Raw genomic sequence first — 18,386 nt, 5'->3', positions numbered from 1 at the left:
TTAGTTTCACAAATCTTTATTCCATACAAAACAAAACTTTAGACCCATCTCATAAAACAGAATACACTTATTTAAGGTTTTGACAGTGTACAAAATTAAAATTTGGGTCCTTAATCCAAAGTTTCACATAAGTATATCTTGTAAGGTAATTTCTTTCCCTTAATAAGTAAAATTTATGTTATATATTATTCGGGAAGCAAATCATCTCCTAATTCTTCATCAGCAAAATCATCCTCATCGATTCTTTTTTTGGCTGCAGTTTTTGGCCTTTCTATTTGAGGGCCAAGTGGATCCACATAGGAGGCATCTAGGTTTCAAAATAGATTGTTGTATTAGAATAATAAAAAACAACAAATGTGAAAACAATTTGTCTCATAAGCTAAACTGAACTGAGTGAACAGAAATGCTCTCCCAAGTCATTTAAAATGTTGTCTGTAAATAAAAAATTCTTAATGCCCAATTATACATTTTTGCCGTCTCACCAAATCTTCTTCAGACCTGTTATGCCTGTAGGAACCGGGTGGGGAATACCAACACTTGCCTATTTCTTTGTTACTGCTACTTTCATAAGGTTCATTTGTCCCAGGTAAAGCTCTGAGTTTGGCACTTAGTCGTTCACCTTTACTACTGGCACTACAGTTCTGGCCACTATCTGAAAACACAAAGATAAAAATGCATTTGTTTAATATACTGAGAAAGCATAACATTACAATATGAATCTTAAAGTACACTTATTTGCCAAGAAACAGATTGTTTTATTTGGAAGCCAACTTCTGAGGGATATAATTCTTGTTTCCTGAAACTCCAAAGAAACCTCTTGTTGAGAATCTGTAACATAGATAAAACATCATTTAAAAGTAGTCTTTATATGTAGTCTTTCACATGTATGCTTAGTTATAGGTTTCAATTTTGTAGATTCACTGGTGAGAAGTTAGAGACCATGTTGATGAGTATAACCTAGCAAAGAATAAAGAGCAATTGGAGAAACAAATAGGAAGTCATAAGACAGTATGAGCTGTATCATCAACCTCATTAACAAGGCTGGTGAGTGGCCCTAAAATCAATCAAATGAAAAACAGCAGAAGAGGGTAGGAGAGGACCTGGATCATATAATTACTTTCTTTAAACATTAGGAAAATGTTCATGTAGGAGAGGATTAGATTTGCCCTCTATAATAGATTTTGGCTCAGTATAAGGAAAATCTTTAAAAGGATTATAGCATCCAAATATGGACTGGCTACCATGGGAAATATTGCAATCCATATCACTGAAGATTTTCAGATAGGGCTGAAGACTCACATTAGCAGGAAATACTAGGAGTGCTTCTCAACCTTAAATTTCCATTATATTTTTTAAAGAAATACTCCTCTAGCTCCACAGTTTTTAATTCATTCCTTTAAAATTCCCACAATGTCATTTTTTCCTATTATGGGAGCTTCACTTTTAACAAGAATTGTCTATCAACATTTAGTGATCATTTTTTTTTCTGAGTATACTTTATATTTCAGTTTATTGATAATGTCTCTAGGAATAAACCAAATAAAATCCCCACATTTCAATGGTGGCCAACTGTGTAAAAATTATAAGTCTTCTCTAAGTTCTTATAAAAAATGACCATTTCCCCCCAATAATTTCCTTAGATTTAGGCTCTGAATGGGTCCACATATTTTGGTGTATTTTTTATTTTTTTGCTCCTGTCTAATTTTTTGTTACATTTAGGCCCATCTTTTCCATCTGTAAGTGTAAATGCATATTTTTCAAGGGGCTTAAGTGAGCTCAGGTCAAAAAGTTTGAAAACCATTGCTCTAGGCAGTATTTCTTTTTTCACTTTTCATATAGATATGGGTTACCTATGTGAATAAAAGAAAACTCTGACATCTCCCTCAGGCAACCATTGCCCTTCTGAAATTCTAACATAGCAAAGGATTCCACTCTTGTAGAACAAGCAAACTTCAAAAAATAAAAACTGACCTTCCTAGAAAAACTTCAAATGTCCAACTGAAAAGCCATGAATATAGTTTTTGAACATTTTCTATTATAAACACCAGTGAAGGTATATTGTGAATATCCTCATTTCATCATTTTCAATCAACTTTCATGGAGTAACACTGTCATACATGGGCAGGTGTAAATGGATCAATAAGCATTTGTAAGTCTGGGTGGGTTTTATCCCTAAATAATGAAACAAGTCATTATATTCATTTCATTGTAACAACAAACAACAATTACTATATCCCAGAGAAAAGTTAAAATATCAAGTAACTTCTAAAACCAAGAATCTGGAGATCAATTTATTATCTGAATTATCAATCAATGAACACTAAAACTTATAAATGATACTTTTATAAGAGAAAAGTCTTAGAATCATAGAATTTATAGAGTAATAAGGATTCTTGAAACTTACCTATACCAGAAAAAACAGAATATCCCTATGAAATGGACAATGTATATAGATAATTCCCAAAGTAAACAATACAATTGGTCAATTAAACATAGAAGTATTTAAACTTACTTAGCCTTACAGTAAGTGAAAAAAAGTCAGAACACTACATACTAAGTGATACCATTTAGAAAGCTTAAAAACAAGCAAAATTAAAAACAGTGTTTGCATGCATTGTATGTGAAAAGGCGAGAAACTAAAAAAATATAAACTGAAATATATATAAAACATAAAAAAGAAATCTCACAGTGGTTACCTGTGAAGAAGGGAGGAGATGGGGTGGGAAAAAGCACATAGGTAGGCATAACAGTAATGTTCTGGTTCCAATGTCTTATGATGTTTGTTTATGTTTTATGATAGCTTCATTAATATGAACTTTATATGCTTTGTAACTTAGGAGTGCTACATTGATTCTTTTGTAGGTATCAAGTATTATATAATTTAAACCTTCACATAATTCAACACTATTAAAATGGCTAAGATTTTAAAAATATCAGGTTAGTAAGTGAAATGAACAAAATTTCTGAGATTAATATGGTAGTATATATCAACACTTAATTTTATGGTCACCAAGATAGCAGAATAGGAAACCCCAGATCTTTTTTCCTCACAAAGACACCAACTTGACAATATACAGTCCAAAAAACCTTCATGAGAACTCCAGAAACCAGTTGGAAGTTGCAGTACCCCAGATAAACTCAAATCGAAGAACAATTGAACTGAAACAGGTAAGAAAAGCCTTTTGATTTCAACTGTGTCAGCCCCTATTACAAGCCAGAAGAACTCATGATTGGGGAAAATAAAGCCCATGCAGATTCTCCCTTTGGAATGAAAAAGAAGAGTGGAACATATATCCAACATTTTGGTTTTTCAGGGAACTGCGTGAAAGACTGGTTTGTCCTGCCTGACCTGGAGTGATGAGGAAGCAAAATACCTGGCTGGTGGTTTGTTGCACTGCCAGAGTACCTTCCCTCACTGCACATAGTAGCTTCTATGTGATCAGGGGAAAGTATCTAGCTCATGGCTTCTTCTTGAGCAAGGGTGATGATTAGAGTGGAATGTACATCCAATAGTCCAGCTTTTGGTGGTGGTGGTGGTGGGGATTTCCAAGGGCCTGGTCTCACCTGACTCACAGCACTAATGGGGAACTGGCACATCTTGGATGCATGGGGTCACCGAGAACAAAAGAGGGCTCAGTAGCCTTTGCAGTGCTAGAGATCCTGCAGCACCACAGACATCAGAGGAAGCAAGAGGTACAAATCCAGAAAACTTTCTATTTAGGAAATTACATGTAGAAGCTGAGAGAAGATTCATACCAATAAAAACTCTTGAGAAATTCCCATAGTCTCTATTGGGGCTGATTTATGACAGCTTCTCTTGTACAAATCCAGCCCCCTAAAACCAGAGAAAAGCGGCTGTTTTTTCAAATGAAGAAATCACAAGAAACATGAAAACACAGCCCAATGACAGAAACAAAACAAATCTTCAGAAACTGATCCTGAGGAAACGGAGGCCTATTGATTACCTGACAAAAAATTCAAAATAATTTTCTTAAATAAGTTCAATGTGCTACAAGAGAACACAGATAGACAATAAAATCAGTAAAATGAAGCATGAATAAAAGTAAACTCTCAACAGAGATAGAAACTAAAAAAGGACTAAAGAGAAATTCTGAGGCCAAAGAATACAGTAACAATAACTGGATTGAAGAATTCACTACAAGTACTCAAAACCAGATGTGATTAGGCAGAATAAAGGATCTGTGAACTCAGATATAGGTCATTTGAAATTACTGTATCAGAAGAACAAAAAGAAAACAGAATGAAGAAAAGTAAAGAAAGCCTAAAAGAATTATGAGACATAATTCTGATTTTGGGACTAAACATATCAATATACGTATTATAGGAATCTCAGAAAGAGAGAAATAATGGATGAAAACTTCCCATATATGAGAAAGGAAATGAATATCCAAATTTAACAACTCAAGGAACTCCAAATAAGATGGACCTAAAAAGATGCACATTGAGACATATTATAATCAAACTGAAAATTCAGACAAAGAATCTTAAGCAAGAGAAAAGCTAATTCATAAAAGGAGCTAGCACACAATGATGAAATTTCACAACAGAAACATTACAGGCTATAAGAGAGCAGGATAGTATCTTCAAAGTGCTAGAAGAAAACTGGCAACCAAGAATACTATATTTGGCAAAACTGTCCTTCAGAAAGGATTGAGAAGTAGACTTTCCTGGATAAACAAAAGCTGGGGGAGTTTATCACCACTAGAGCTACCCTGAAAGAACTGCTATCCTTTTGTTGATACAAAAGGATACTATACTGTAAGAGAATATCATATGAAAATATTAAGTGGGGTGCCTGGGTGGCCCAGGCATTAAGCGTCTGCCTTCAGCTCAGGTTATGATCCCAGGGTCCTGGGATCGAGCCCTACATTGGGCTCCCTGCTCTGCGGGAAGCCTGCTTCTCCCTCTCCCACTCCCCATCTTGTGTTCCCTCTCTTGCTGTGTCTCTCTCTAATAAATAAATAAAAATCTTTAAAAAAAGAGAAAATATAAAGCTCTCTGTAAAGGTAAATGTAGAGATAAATACAGAATCTAGTAATATTGTCATGGTAGTACATAAATCACTTTTAATTCAGGTATAGAATATAAATGATAAAAGCATAATATATAACCATTAAATTATTTTAATAAATATAAATTATAAAAAGATACAATTTGTAACATTGATAACATAGTGTTGGGGCAATGTAAAGGAGCGAAGTTTTTGTATGTGATTTAAATTATCATTAGTTTAAAATAGATTGTTTTACCTATGGGATCTTTTATATAATTCTATCAGTAACCACAAAGAAAATCCTACAGAAGATGCACAGAAAATGAGGAAGGGTTCAAAGTATGTTGTTAGAAAAAAAAAACAAAAGAAATGAAAAAAAATGACACACAAAAGGCAGCAAGATAGGAAGAGGACAAAATAACTAAAGGCATACAAAATAATTAACAAAATGGCAACAGTAAATACTTCCCTATCTGTAATTATTTTAAATATGAATGGATTAAAATCCCCAATAAAAAGACCTAGAGCAGCTGATGGGTTAAAAAAAAAATCCAGCTATATGCTACCTAGGAGAGACTAACTTTAGATATAATGACATACACAGGCTGAAAAGTGAAATGGTGAAAAAAGATATTCCATGTAAATGGTAACAGAAAGAGAGCAGGAATGCCCATACTTATTTCAAGCAAAATAGATTTTAAGTCAAAAACTGTCACAGAGACAAAGAAGGACATTATATAATGATCAAAGGACCAATTCACCAGGAAGACATAACAACTATATATGCAACTAAACAGCAGAGCACTCAATATATGAAGCAAATATTGACAGAACTAAAAGAAGAAAAGATGGTAACACAGTAATAGTAAGAGATTTCAGTATCTTACTTTCCATATGGCTCAACCAGCCAGAAGATCAAAAGGAAACAGAGGACTTGAACAACACTATAGATCAATTAGACTGAATAGATATTTACAGAACACATTATCCAACAACAAGGAAAATCCTGCTTCAGACAAGTGTCGAATGGCAATTTTAAACCCTGAGCTTGTGCTTAAAGCTTTTTATCAATATGACTGACAAGTTTAAAAAGTCTCAAGTCTTCATTTGTGCATCACTTTACAGATACTGGTCTGTAAGTATTTATCTGTCTGAAACGTCAATATTCAATAATTACTTAGTCATAAATGTAGTTAATAATTAGATATAAAAATTATTTATACATTACTATAAATCTCTTAAAAAGATCAAGTTTTGACACACACACACACAGAGGAAAAAGAAATTGCTTAGAAAATTGCAGGAAGCCCCAAGAATTTCAGTATTGGTGAAAGCAGGTACAATAAAACCAGTTTCAGACATTCATTTTAGCCCTAAGAGTAGCTTAAAATGATCTCAGAATGAATAACTGATAATTGGTAAAGTTAGTTTAAAATTACAGTAAGTCCTAAGGCCCCAGTATACATAGGAATTCTTTGGAAGAGTTCCGTAAGAGGGAAAACATTGCAAAGAAAAAAAGTAAAAGTAAGTAATTAGTCAATGTGTTTTTAACCCTCATGCTGCAGCTGTGCTGTTGGAGCCAACCGTATGCTTCAATCTTTTTAATCTCCTATTGATTAGAAATCCCAGTCTACATCAACTGGTTAACACTGTTTTCAAACTGGCAGATCATATGAAAAACAGAAATGGATGGTAGTATCTTCAGAGGTCAAGCATTATACAGCGAGAAGTGATTGATTTGATAAACACCAGACCCCCCTCCTCTCTCCACACCGTTTTCAGAATAACCTAACTTCATTTCTTTTTTTTTTTTAAAGATTTTATTTATTTATTTGACAGAGATCACAAGTAGGCAGAGAGGCAGGCAAAGAGAGGGGCAGGGAAGCAGGCCCCCTGCTGAGTAGAGCACCCGATGCGGGACTCGATCCCAGGACCCTGAGATCATGACCTGAGCCAAAGGCAGTGGCTTAACCCACTGAGCCACCCAGGCGCCCCCTAACTTCATTTCTAATAAGATGCTCTGTCATCTCTGAACTACCCCCTCATAATTACAGTGACCTCTATGGACAAAATTCCCCATTTCTGTGGTGTTGGCAAGTCTAGCCAAGGCCACACCTCTTTTTCTGAAGATCACTAAACTAGACATTTCTTTTCTGGATTCATGTATGAATTCTTGTGAGAGGCCTCTGAAAACTCAGGGGGAGTTCTGCAAAGTTCCAATAATCCTGAAATTCCCTGGACTGTGAACATCTGTTTTAACAGCATTGACAGCATACTCTGGCATGTAGGTACCACACCACACCTGGGTAAAGTTCAAGAATAGTTGTTTGTGATTTAGTTCAAGTCCAGGAAGTAATTTTTCTTCAACATTCTTTTTAACATAATTTTGATAGGCTCTGTATACTTGGCCAATACCTCCATCATCAGCAATATTTTCTCCCATGTATTAATTCCATTGAGATACTGTCCACCCGCTAGGTCCCAGAGTTTCCATACTGGTACACCATGCATTGGGATTGGTCTTTAAAATTATTTGCTGACTGTTGAGTCCCCCAGTCAACAAGGTCTCCATCCTTGTTAAAATTTCTGCCATTGTCATCGAAGCCATGGGTGATTTTGTGTCCTATGGCTGTGCCAATACCCCGGTAGTTCAATGAGTTAGACTGCTGGGCACTGAAGGAGGGGAGCTGCAGAATGCCTGCTGGGAAGACTATCTGATCTCTGCCTAAAGAATAAAATGCATTGATTACAGCTGCTGTGCTTATCCACTCATCCTTGTCCACTTTTTCTCAGAGCGTCTTTAGTTGTTTGTTTTGGCTGAACTTCAAATTTTGAATTATGTTTTCAAAGTATTCATCTTTCCTGTATTCCAAGTTGAAGTATTCATTATTCAGTTATTATCGTTTGAAATAATGTCATCAGGATAGCTAATTCTTCCTTTAATGGCTAAGGCCTTTTCCTCAGCTTACTTTTTCATTTCGGTATCCATCCTAGTGAGGTCATCTGAAGTCTGCATAAAAAACCTCATGGGTCTGTGTAGTCAAATCCTCAACCCTAAGTTTACTTTCTCCATATTCTCATTGACATTGCTTATGACAATGACATTCTCATGACATTGCTATTTCTGACGTTGTGCCATAAAGGGCCTTGTTGAAACAATTTCTGGACTCCTTGTAGGTTCTGCTGAGGCTGCTTACAAGATCCATTATGAATTTTTGAAGTTAAGAGAGTTCATTGGAGAGAGCAATGTGATGCTTTACGGTCCTAGCAAACTCTTTTAAAAAGTAGTTTGACAGTTTCTTTTAAGGTTAGACATATACTTACCACACAACCTAGCTATTCTACTCCTAGGAATTTATTCAAAAGAAATGAAAGTATGTGTCCATGTAAAGACTTGTACAAAAATATTCATAGCTGCTTTATTTCAAATGCCCCGAAACTGGAAACAACAAAAAAGGTCAACAACAAGGGAATAAATTGTGGCATGTCTATGCAGTGACTCTGCAATTAAATGGAAGGACACTGTTTTTCACCAAAACAGTGAAAGAAGCCAGTTTAAAAAAAAAAAAAGCACGTACTAAAATATAGTTATGGAAAACATCAGTAATTAACTGAAAATTGGGGTGGATGAATGGGGCAGAGGGTGGGAATGAGGAGTTTCAAAGGGAAAAGAGGAAACTTTGGAGGGTGATAGATTTGATCCTAATCCTGAGTATAGTGACTGTTTTATGAGACTCCTCAATCTACACATTAAGTACGTGCTATTTTTTGAATGTCAATTCTAACTCCAGGTAACTGGGAGTTAGAGGATCACAAGGATGATCCTCTCCCTTCTGCTTCATAGTATAAGGAAGAGGTTTCTGTGTGAGAAACATGGATCAAATCTATTCCTGTACCATTTTATATTCCTATCAACACTGAATGAGATTAACAATTGCTCCACATCCTCTCCATTACTTGGTATCCTCAGTCTTTTTTAGTCATTCTACTGGGTATCTAATTGTGGCTTTAATTTACATTTCCCCAATGACTAATGAGTGACCATATTTTCATGTGCTTTTCATTTGTATACCTTCTTCATTAAAATTTTTTGATGACTTAGTTTAAGTAACAAATATGGTGTATAGCTCCAAGAATGTTGAGGACACATGTTTACCTTTCCTAAATCCCTGTGAATAACAGTAAATCTTTATAAAATCTATAGCAAAGCAGAGAAGGAGTGTATGTGTGCTGTGGCAGTAATGGCAGGGGAGATACCAACATAATAGATTTGGGAGAATCACTCCCCACCACAGCTTTATTGAGGTGTTAACTGACATATAGCATTGTGTAAGTTTATGGTGTACAATGTGATGATCTGATGCACATATACATTACAATATGATTACTACCATAGCACTAGTTAACACTTCCAGCATATCACAGTTACTTTTTTTTTTCTTGCGATGAGAACATTTAAGTTCTTAGTAACTTTCAAGTATATAAGACAATATTTTTAACTATAATCACAATGCTGTACATTGGATCTCCAGAACTTGTTTACCTTTTTTTTTTTTTTTAAAGATTTTATTTATTTATTTGACAGAGAGAAATCACAAGTAGATGGAGAGGCAGACAGAGAGAGAGGGGGAAGCAGGCTCTCTGCTGAGCAGAGAGCCCGATGCGGGACTCGATCCCAGGACTCTGAGATCATGACCTGAGCCGAAGGCAGCAGCTTAATCCACTGAGCCACCCAGGCGCCCACTTGTTTACCTTCTTAACTTCACCCCTGGGAACCACGGTAACCATGATTCTACTCTGTTCCTACAAGTTTTTTTTTTTAATTTCCATATGTAAGTGGTATCAAACAGTATTTGCCTTTTTCTGTTGGACTTATCTCATTTAGCACATTGCCCTCAAGATTCATTCACATTGTTCCAAATGGCAGGATTTCTTTATTTCTCATGGCTGATTAATATTCTATTGCATATATATACATCACATCTTCTTTATCTTTTCATCTGTGGACAGATACTTAGGTGTCTTGGCTATTGTGAATAATGCTGCAATGAACATGGGAGTGCAGATATCTCTTTAATATCCTGTTTTCATTTCCTCTGTATACAAACCCAGAAGTGGGATTGTTGGACCATATGATAGCTCTGTTTTTAATACTTTAAAGTGTCTCCATACTGTTTTCCATGGTGGTTGCACCAATTTATATTCCCATCAATAGTGCACAAGGATTTCCTTTTTTCCACATCCGTGTCAATACTTATTATCTCTTACCATTTAGATGACATTCTAACAGGTGAGAGGTGATAATGTCATCATGATTTTGATTGCGTTTCCCTGATTAGTGATGTTGAACAAATTTTCATGTGTCTGTTAACCACCTACATGCATCCTGTGGAGAAATGTCTATTTAGTTGTGCCTCTGCCTATTTGAAAATATTTTTTTGTCATTGGTTGTAGGCATTCTTATATATTTTGGAGATTAATCCTTATCAGGTATGTGCTCATTCATATACTTTTCCTCATGAAGTGCTTGTTCAAATATTTTCCTGATTAAAAAAAGACAACAAATAATTGGGCTGTTTTCCTACTTAGTATTGAATTGTAGAGTTCTTTTTGTATTTTAGATACAAGTCCTTAGTCGATATGTGTTTTGCAAGTATATTCTCCTATTTTGGCTTCCCTTTTCCCTTTGATAGGATTATCTTTTGAGAAGTAAAAGTTAATTTTAATGAAGTTCAATTTATCCATATTTAAAAATTTTACGGATCATATGCTTTTAATGTCACAGCTAAGAAATCTCTGACTAACCAAAAGTCACAAAGATTTTCTCCTGCAAGTTTATACTTTGCAGTTTTATAGTTAGTAATATGATCTATTTGGGTTTTTTACCCCCAATTAATTAACATGTAGTGTATTAGTTTCAGAAGTAGAGTTCAGTGATTCAACGGTCTTATATAATAACCAGTACTCATTACAACACACACCTTCCTTAATGATCCATTTTTTTTTTAAATTTTTGTTTATTTGACAGACAGAGATCACAAGTAGACAGAGAGGCAGGCAGAGAGAGAGAGAGGGAAGCAGGCTTCCTGCTGAGCAGAGAACCCAATGTGGGACTTGACCCCAGGACCCTGAGATCATGACCTGAGCTGAAGGCAGCGGCTTAACCCACTGAGCCACCCAGGCGCCCCCTTAATGATCCATTTTGAGTTAATTTTTAATATGGTGCATGGTGTAGATCAATGCTAATTTTTTTGCATGTGGATTTCCAATTATTCCAGCACAGCTTGTTGAAAGGACTATCCTCTTTCTACACAACTGCTTTTTGCACTTTTGTTAAAGGTTAATTGACTATGTATGTTTGGGTCTATTTGCAGACACTATATTTTATTCCATTGCTACATATGTATCAAAAGAAAAACTTTTGATGTCCACCTTTCTGGAGTTACAAATAACATCTGTTTTACCTGTTCATCCTCTACTAGAGTTTGGAAGTTATACATCACATTTCAAGTATTTTTATATTTACTAGATATATTTAGGTGTATTTTAATATGTACATTTAACAGAGTCTAAAATTAATCAGTATCTTCACCTTCTTCCCAAACAAGTGGAGATCTTTGAATACTTTATTCTACTACAACTTACATCCCTGCCTTAAATGTTACTTCAGTCTAGGAATTTAGTTTTACCTTAATTTTAAAAAATTTGACAACATAGAGTATTTCCATTTTTTAAGCATTCAAAATGTAATTAGATTTAATAGCCTATTTACCATCATATTTGCTTTTTTTTTTCTTTTTTGTACTTCTGGCTTTTCCCTCCTCAGCCTGAAGTACCCTCTTTGCAATTTCTTTTTAATAAAAACCTATTGGTTAAAAATGCTCTAAAATGACTTTATATTGTGTTCATTCTTGAACTATAGACTCAATGGCATACAATTTCAAGTTGATAGTTATTCTGTCTTCACACACTGATGATGTTCCAATATTTCTGGTTTTCTTTTTAGACTGAGAAAACTGAAACAGTTTTCCTGCCTTTCATATACTGTAACTTGGCCATGATATACGTATTATTTATCCTATTTGAGCATTATCTCACTTTGATAATTTGAGGAACTCATTAATACTAGAAAATTTTCTGCCATTATTTCCTTTTCCTCATTCTGTCTTTCTAACCCAATTATACGTAGGCTAGACCTTTTTTCACTACATCCTTCATGTCCCTCAATTTCTATTTTCCATAACCATGACCCTCTCTCCTTCATTTTGGGTAATTCCTTCAGCTCTATCTTCCAGGTCATACATTCTCTCTTCATCTGATCTAATCTGGGATGAAGAGATTAGAGAGAATCATACATTCTGAATGTATGATTCTCTCTAATCTAATCTATTCGGGACCAGCAAATCTTTTCTGTAGAGGGCCAGATAAGTATCTTAGGCTTTGTGTGCCATATGGTTTCTGTTGCAGCATGAAGGCAGACTGAGCATGGCTGTGCTCCAGGAAAACTTCACTGAAAAAAAACAGGTGGTAGCTCAAGCCAGATCTGATCTGTAAACTGTAGTTTTCCAACCCTTTATTTAACCATAAATTTTCTAATAGGTGAGTTTCTAATTTCAATTCTATTTTTCATTTCTGAAAGTTGTATTTTTGTTCTTTTCAATCTGCTTAGTAACTTTTATATTCTCTTATCCCTTTGTCATACTTAAAATACACAAGTATTGCCCACTATCTTGATCTGATTCCTATGTGTCTATAGTGAGAGTTTGGACAGTGAGGGATTCTGTGCTAATTCTTAAATTTTAGATAGCAAGTGTTTAAGAGCTCAGGTACCAAAGGATAACCACCACATTGTCAAAAAAATTTATCTGAATTATTCAGTTCTTGAATTCAGATATCAAGGGATAATCTATATTCTCACTTTTTTTAAAAGATACTTTTAAAATTTGTCAGAGAGAGAGAGAGAGTACAAGGAGGGGGAACAGCAAGCAGAGGGAGAAGCAAGCTCCCTTCTGAGTAGGGAGCCCAATGTGGGCTCATCCCAGGACTCTGGGATCATGACCTGAGCCAAAGGCAGGCACTTAACCAATGGGGCCACCCAGGCATCCCTCTGTACTCTCACTTTCAAAAAATATTTTTACCTAATTAAAACATCTGTAGTCTTTTAAAATGGATTCTACAGTTTCTGTTGTTCATTCATTGTGCCTTTTCCTCATGTGTTCAGACTTTTAAAAATTGTACATTCCTATTCTTTGTAACTTTACTTGAAGTATTTGAGTCTTATTTATAGTATGTTCCTTCAGGATAGATTTAAACTTGTTTCTCCTAGGTACTTGGGAGCAGCACCAACTCACCTCTACTTTATGCCAAATTTTCAGTGTAGGGTTCCTTTAGGATCCATATTACACAGGTAATATATATTCTAGCTACAAAACTCTGTGATTGATGGTTTATGATTAGGAATTTTCCAGGGAGCTTTTCCCTTTTTTTTTTTTTTTAAATATTCCAGTAGTACAAGGTGGAAATCCATCCTTTGTCGGGGAGATCCTTTTCTAGTTTACCCACTACCAGTATTTCCTGTTAAGGATCCTGTCTTTATAAAGGGATTCTTTGAACTGACCTCTTTTTGGTGGCCCCCACTGTATTTCTTGTTCCCCATGAATGGTCTATAAACCTAGGCTCTAGGTCACCAGGTATTAGCTAGGACAAATGCCAGCTTCTGCACTTATTCCTTTGGACTTTTTTTTTTTTTTTTTTTTTTTTTGAAGTAGGCGCCACACCCAGCATGGATTCTAAATCAGGGCTTGAACTCACAACCCTGAGATCAAGACCTGAGCGGAGATCAAGAGGTCATATGCTTAATCGACTGGGCCACCCAAGTGCCCCTCTACTCATTTTTAACCTCCAAAGAATCTCCCTTTTTCTTGCCAACTCAGCCATACATTTAAAAATTTTTTTTTTATTTTCTTATTTTCTTTTTTCCTTCCTCTTTCACCAAGTATTCACCATTTTTAGGGAATGCTATTCCTGGAGGCATTTCCCTGAACATTCTGTCCATCTTACTGTCAGAAATAGAAGTAATAATTTCGGAGTCAGCAGGAACATAGATAAATGTTACTAAAAAGGTTAAGTCTAATCTCTTTATTTTTCAGGTGAGAAAATAGGCCTAAGGAGGTAAAGTCACTTGTTCAAGAGTTCACAGTTAGTGGTAAGGCCATCAGCAAAACCAAGGTTTCCTGATTGCCAATCTATACCTTGCCCATCTACAATTATGGCTTTTTGGCAAAGTGTGCAAAGTGTCAAGTGTGGCACCTTCCATACAGTTGTGAAAAGTTTATATGAGTAAGTATGGCCTTATTTGTATATATATTCCTACTATATGGTATTCCAGAATATGGCTGTCTTAATAATGATAAATACCCAAAGTAAACTCACAATCTCTTTTCATAGCCTTATGTTTTAGACACTTTTCCTATCCCCAGAATAGCCTACACCTTCCTGTCTTTAAAGTCCCTTGCAATCTTGAGATTTGGGGGAAAATCTCATGATATTTCCGCTAGAGGAGAAACTATATCCTGCCTTGACCAATGTTTTTAAAAGGCAACTCATACCAAGAAGGCAAACTATTTGCAACATTTTAGAAAGTTAAGGTTTTAAAATATGAGTTCTTTTTTTGGTGAGAAAGTGAGTTTTATAACATAGGCACTATTCATGGAACAAATTAAGTAAAGTTATGAGGCTGACTACATAAATTTTTACCATTCTCTTCAAATAAAAATGAACACACTTTCCAAGGGAAGACAGTCCTTACTTATTTAGAAAGAGAACAGTTTGTTTCCTCTTCTCCACCTTCCTGCATCCCATATACTCCTTAAATGAATCTGGTTTTTGCCCAACAGTGTACTGAGACCACTTTCTTTAGGGTTACCATCATTATCTTAACTGAAAAATCTAATAGCCTTCTTTAGTTTTCAAGGTCCAATTAACCAATATCTGATAATTCTACAACATCTAAACCCCTTCCCTTAAGCTAGGACTTCTATCAACCATCCCTGATTTCTTATTTTTTGAAAGTGCTATCTAAAATGAAACCTTCTAAAAGATTCTTCCTATTCCTCTGAATATGTTACAAACACAGTGCCCCTTACTCTTTTCAATCTCTTTTTAAATGATTCTCTTGGTGAGCTGTTAACTCTGATTTCACTATCCATTAGACATTAAAAAATACCTTTGATCTCTCTCCTCCCATCTCCAAGATGGCACCTACAAAGATGCAATCACTATGGAAGATCTTCTCTCATTAAGTATAAATAAATTTTTGTTTGTATCTAGAAATACTGAAGAACATCACACAGCACTTTTGAGACCTTCAGCAGGAATCTACTATCCGGTTTACATCTATGTACTTTGTAGCACGACTTGCAAATGATCTATTCTCTTGTTATGACAAAGCTGATCTTCCTTTGCCTCTGCCACTTTTGAAAGTTAAGGGGCAGTGTACCATAGCTATGGATCCAAAGTACCCTTCCAACCCCTACTGTCTAGAAAGTAATGGCATTGTCAGCTCAGATGATATAATCCTCATATAATTTTAGGAGGCCCATTGCTTGAACCTAGTTTTACTGTAAAAACTTCAGATCCTTTTTACATTGTTAAAGTTGCAATTCTCAGTTTAACTTCACCCCTTACTCCTTACTCCTATTGACCTAATTGTATTATTACCCAATAAAACAGCTAACAGGGGCATATCAAAATTGGAAAAATTGACTGTGATAGCTACTATAATAGGCAGTACTCAGGTGAAGAAGCTGTGGAGGGAATCAGTAAAGATGTATGCAAAGTAGATAACTGATTTATCACATTTTTTAAAAGCTCATTTGGGCTGAGCATGGAGCCTAATGCAGGGCTTGAACTCTCATGACTGTGAGATCGAGACCTGAGCTGAGATCAAGAGTTGGACACTTAACCAAATGAGCCACCCAAGCACCCCAAATTATTGATTTTTGAGTTATATTTTGTATATCTTAAATGCTTAACTCAGTACCTGGTATATAAATGTATGGGAGAGGGAGAAGTTGAAAGGGAATTGGCACTTATTAAATATCTGCTATGGTCGGGAACTTGACAAATGCTTATTTATTGATAAACAAAAAGACATAAAAGGAAAAAAGAACTGATAGAATATGTGTGTATGTGTATATGTATGTGTGTGTGCTCATGTATATATAAAATGTGTACATATATTTTACAGATATATGTAATATTCGTGTATTTTACATATTTCATCAGATTTAAATACATATATTACATATATCAGTAAAATGTCTAGATAGGATTTCCTGGGCTTTTTGTAATTTGCTTCTGATGGAAATACCAAAAGAGGAGTTTCACAAATGTTTTGACTAACAGCATTATTGGAATAAATATCCAGCTTTCCAAAGTGTTAACTTCAAAATACAACACTCATTTGCATATACAATTTCTAGAATTTTGTTTTAAAAAAAAACCTTTTACAAACTTTGTAAGTAAAGTCTGTAGTAAGAGAGAGGTACGCTTGACATTTACCTTTATGCATTGATAAATGTAACCCTGTGGTAGGAAAAACTCTGAGAGTAACAAACTCCAAGGTCATACATCCAGGAGAGCAAAGAACATGGATCCTCACTATACCCACATGTGGATACCAGAATTTCAGGTACTGCCCCTGTTCTCCTGGGTCAAATAGGAATCACCCTTATCAGGTGCTTGCCTGTGTCAGACACTGTCTTAAGTGTTTTCTATTAACCTATCTCCTCCTCTCAACAACCCTATTAGGTAGATCCTATTTTCACTTCCATTTGACTGACAAGGAATCTGTGACAAAGAGATAAAGTGGGGGTGCCTGGGTGGCTCAGTGGGTTAAAGCCTCTGCCTTCGGCTCAGGTCATGATCTCAGGGTCCTGGGATCGAGCCCCTCATTGGGCTCTCTGCTCAGCAGGGAGCCTGCTTTCCCCCCTTCCTCTCTGCCTACTTGTGATCTCTATCTGTCAAATAAATAAATAAAATCTTTAAAAAAAAATTCTTAAAAAAAAAAAAGAGATAAAGTGACTTGCCCAAGGTCACGTACAATATGGTGACTTAGAAAAAGAGGTCCACAGATGTTGAATGAATACCTGGATTGAGAAATTAATTACAATGACCTCAAATGCAGGGCAATAAGCCAAGGGCCAAAGGGAAGGAGCATGTTCTGTTGAAGACACAAAACCTCACACACTCTGTTATTATGTGTATGACGTATTTGGAGGTGGCCGGGATGTAAACAGCTAAGACAGTTTTAAGAGGAAAAGGTCAGTGATAAAGAATCTTATTGCACAAGCTATGTGCATGGATTAGACAGCTGAAATCAGTGCTTTAAAAGAGGATAACCTGAAGGCCCCCCACCTTTCACACCCAGGAATTATTTATGGAGAACTTGGCCTAGAGCAGGAATTAGCAAATTATAATCTGGGAGCCAAACCTGGCCTACCCCCTTTTTGAACATCTAGTGAGCTAAGCATGGTTCAGACATTTTTAAAGCTTGGGGAAAAAAGCAAAAGGATAACAATATTTGTGACACATGAAATTTATACGCCATTCAAATTTCAGTGTCAAACATGATGTTTCAGAGAGCCCAGCTATAGCCACTTGCTTACATGCCGTCAGTGCCTGCCTTTGTGACACCACAAGTATGTGTATGGCCCTGGAGCCTCAACTGTCTACTACCTTGTTCTTTACATAAGTGTGCTGACCCCCTGGCTTAGAGAACACTATACCAGAAAAACAGGTGACATGTTAGGAGATGAGACCAGCAAAACACAAGAGAAACTTCTTCAGAATCTGTGGCACAGAGCATACTTTGGTGCCACAGTGAGTACTATCAGTTCTTTTCTAATACTTATTGCTAATAAAGTTCCCTTGTATATACTAGCTTCCAAATGCTTAGATACTAAGGGCATTCAGCACATTTCCTCTTTGGCTTTCTGAGGTGAAGAGGGCACTTACCCTGGAACTTAAGCGGAAAGGAGTGACACACTGGTGAAATGAGTCCTCAGTCCCTCTGGCCTTCTCCAGGCTTTTTTTGCCCCATTCATACTCACTCCCTTTCTTCTTAGAGGTCAGCTACATTTTATTGATGTGATTCTTTGAATTTAGATATATTTACACTTGCTTTTCCTATCCTACCTCCTTAGGCTGTAATCTTTTGTCCGTCCATAGGTGGTGGTCACTAAGCATGACTTGTTCACTCTGCCTGGGACATCACTGAGGTCCCCAAAACTGTGAGAAGGTATTCTAGTTAAAAAAAAAAAAAAAAAAAAAAAACCCAAAAAACTTACCCTTGGACTATAGTCTTACAACA

The 18,386-nt window shown here is 35.9% G+C and overlaps 1 protein-coding gene across 6 annotated transcripts in view; it reads right to left on the bottom strand.

Moving 5' to 3' along the window:
- IFT88 (intraflagellar transport 88) overlaps window positions 1–18,386 on the bottom strand; it is a 150,560-nt gene continuing 132,174 nt past the window's right edge. For 5 of the 6 annotated variants that reach the window (XM_082701677.1, XM_082701680.1, XM_082701679.1 and 2 more), the window contains 2 exons: window positions 542–652; window positions 1–307 (listed from right to left, as the gene is read on the bottom strand). In XM_082701677.1, coding sequence (XP_082557803.1) covers window positions 186–307; window positions 542–652 — 233 coding nt within the window. In that variant the 3' untranslated portion in view covers window positions 1–185. Of the gene's footprint in view, window positions 308–537; window positions 653–18,386 lie in introns of all 6 variants that reach the window. The other variant, XM_082701683.1, reaches the window with a different exon arrangement.

The sequence above is a fragment of the Mustela nivalis genome (genome assembly GCF_964662115.1).
Source record: "Mustela nivalis genome assembly, chromosome: 15".
NCBI classification, from domain to species: Eukaryota; Metazoa; Chordata; class Mammalia; order Carnivora; family Mustelidae; genus Mustela; species Mustela nivalis.
This window is presented reverse-complemented; position numbering and strand designations above follow the sequence as displayed.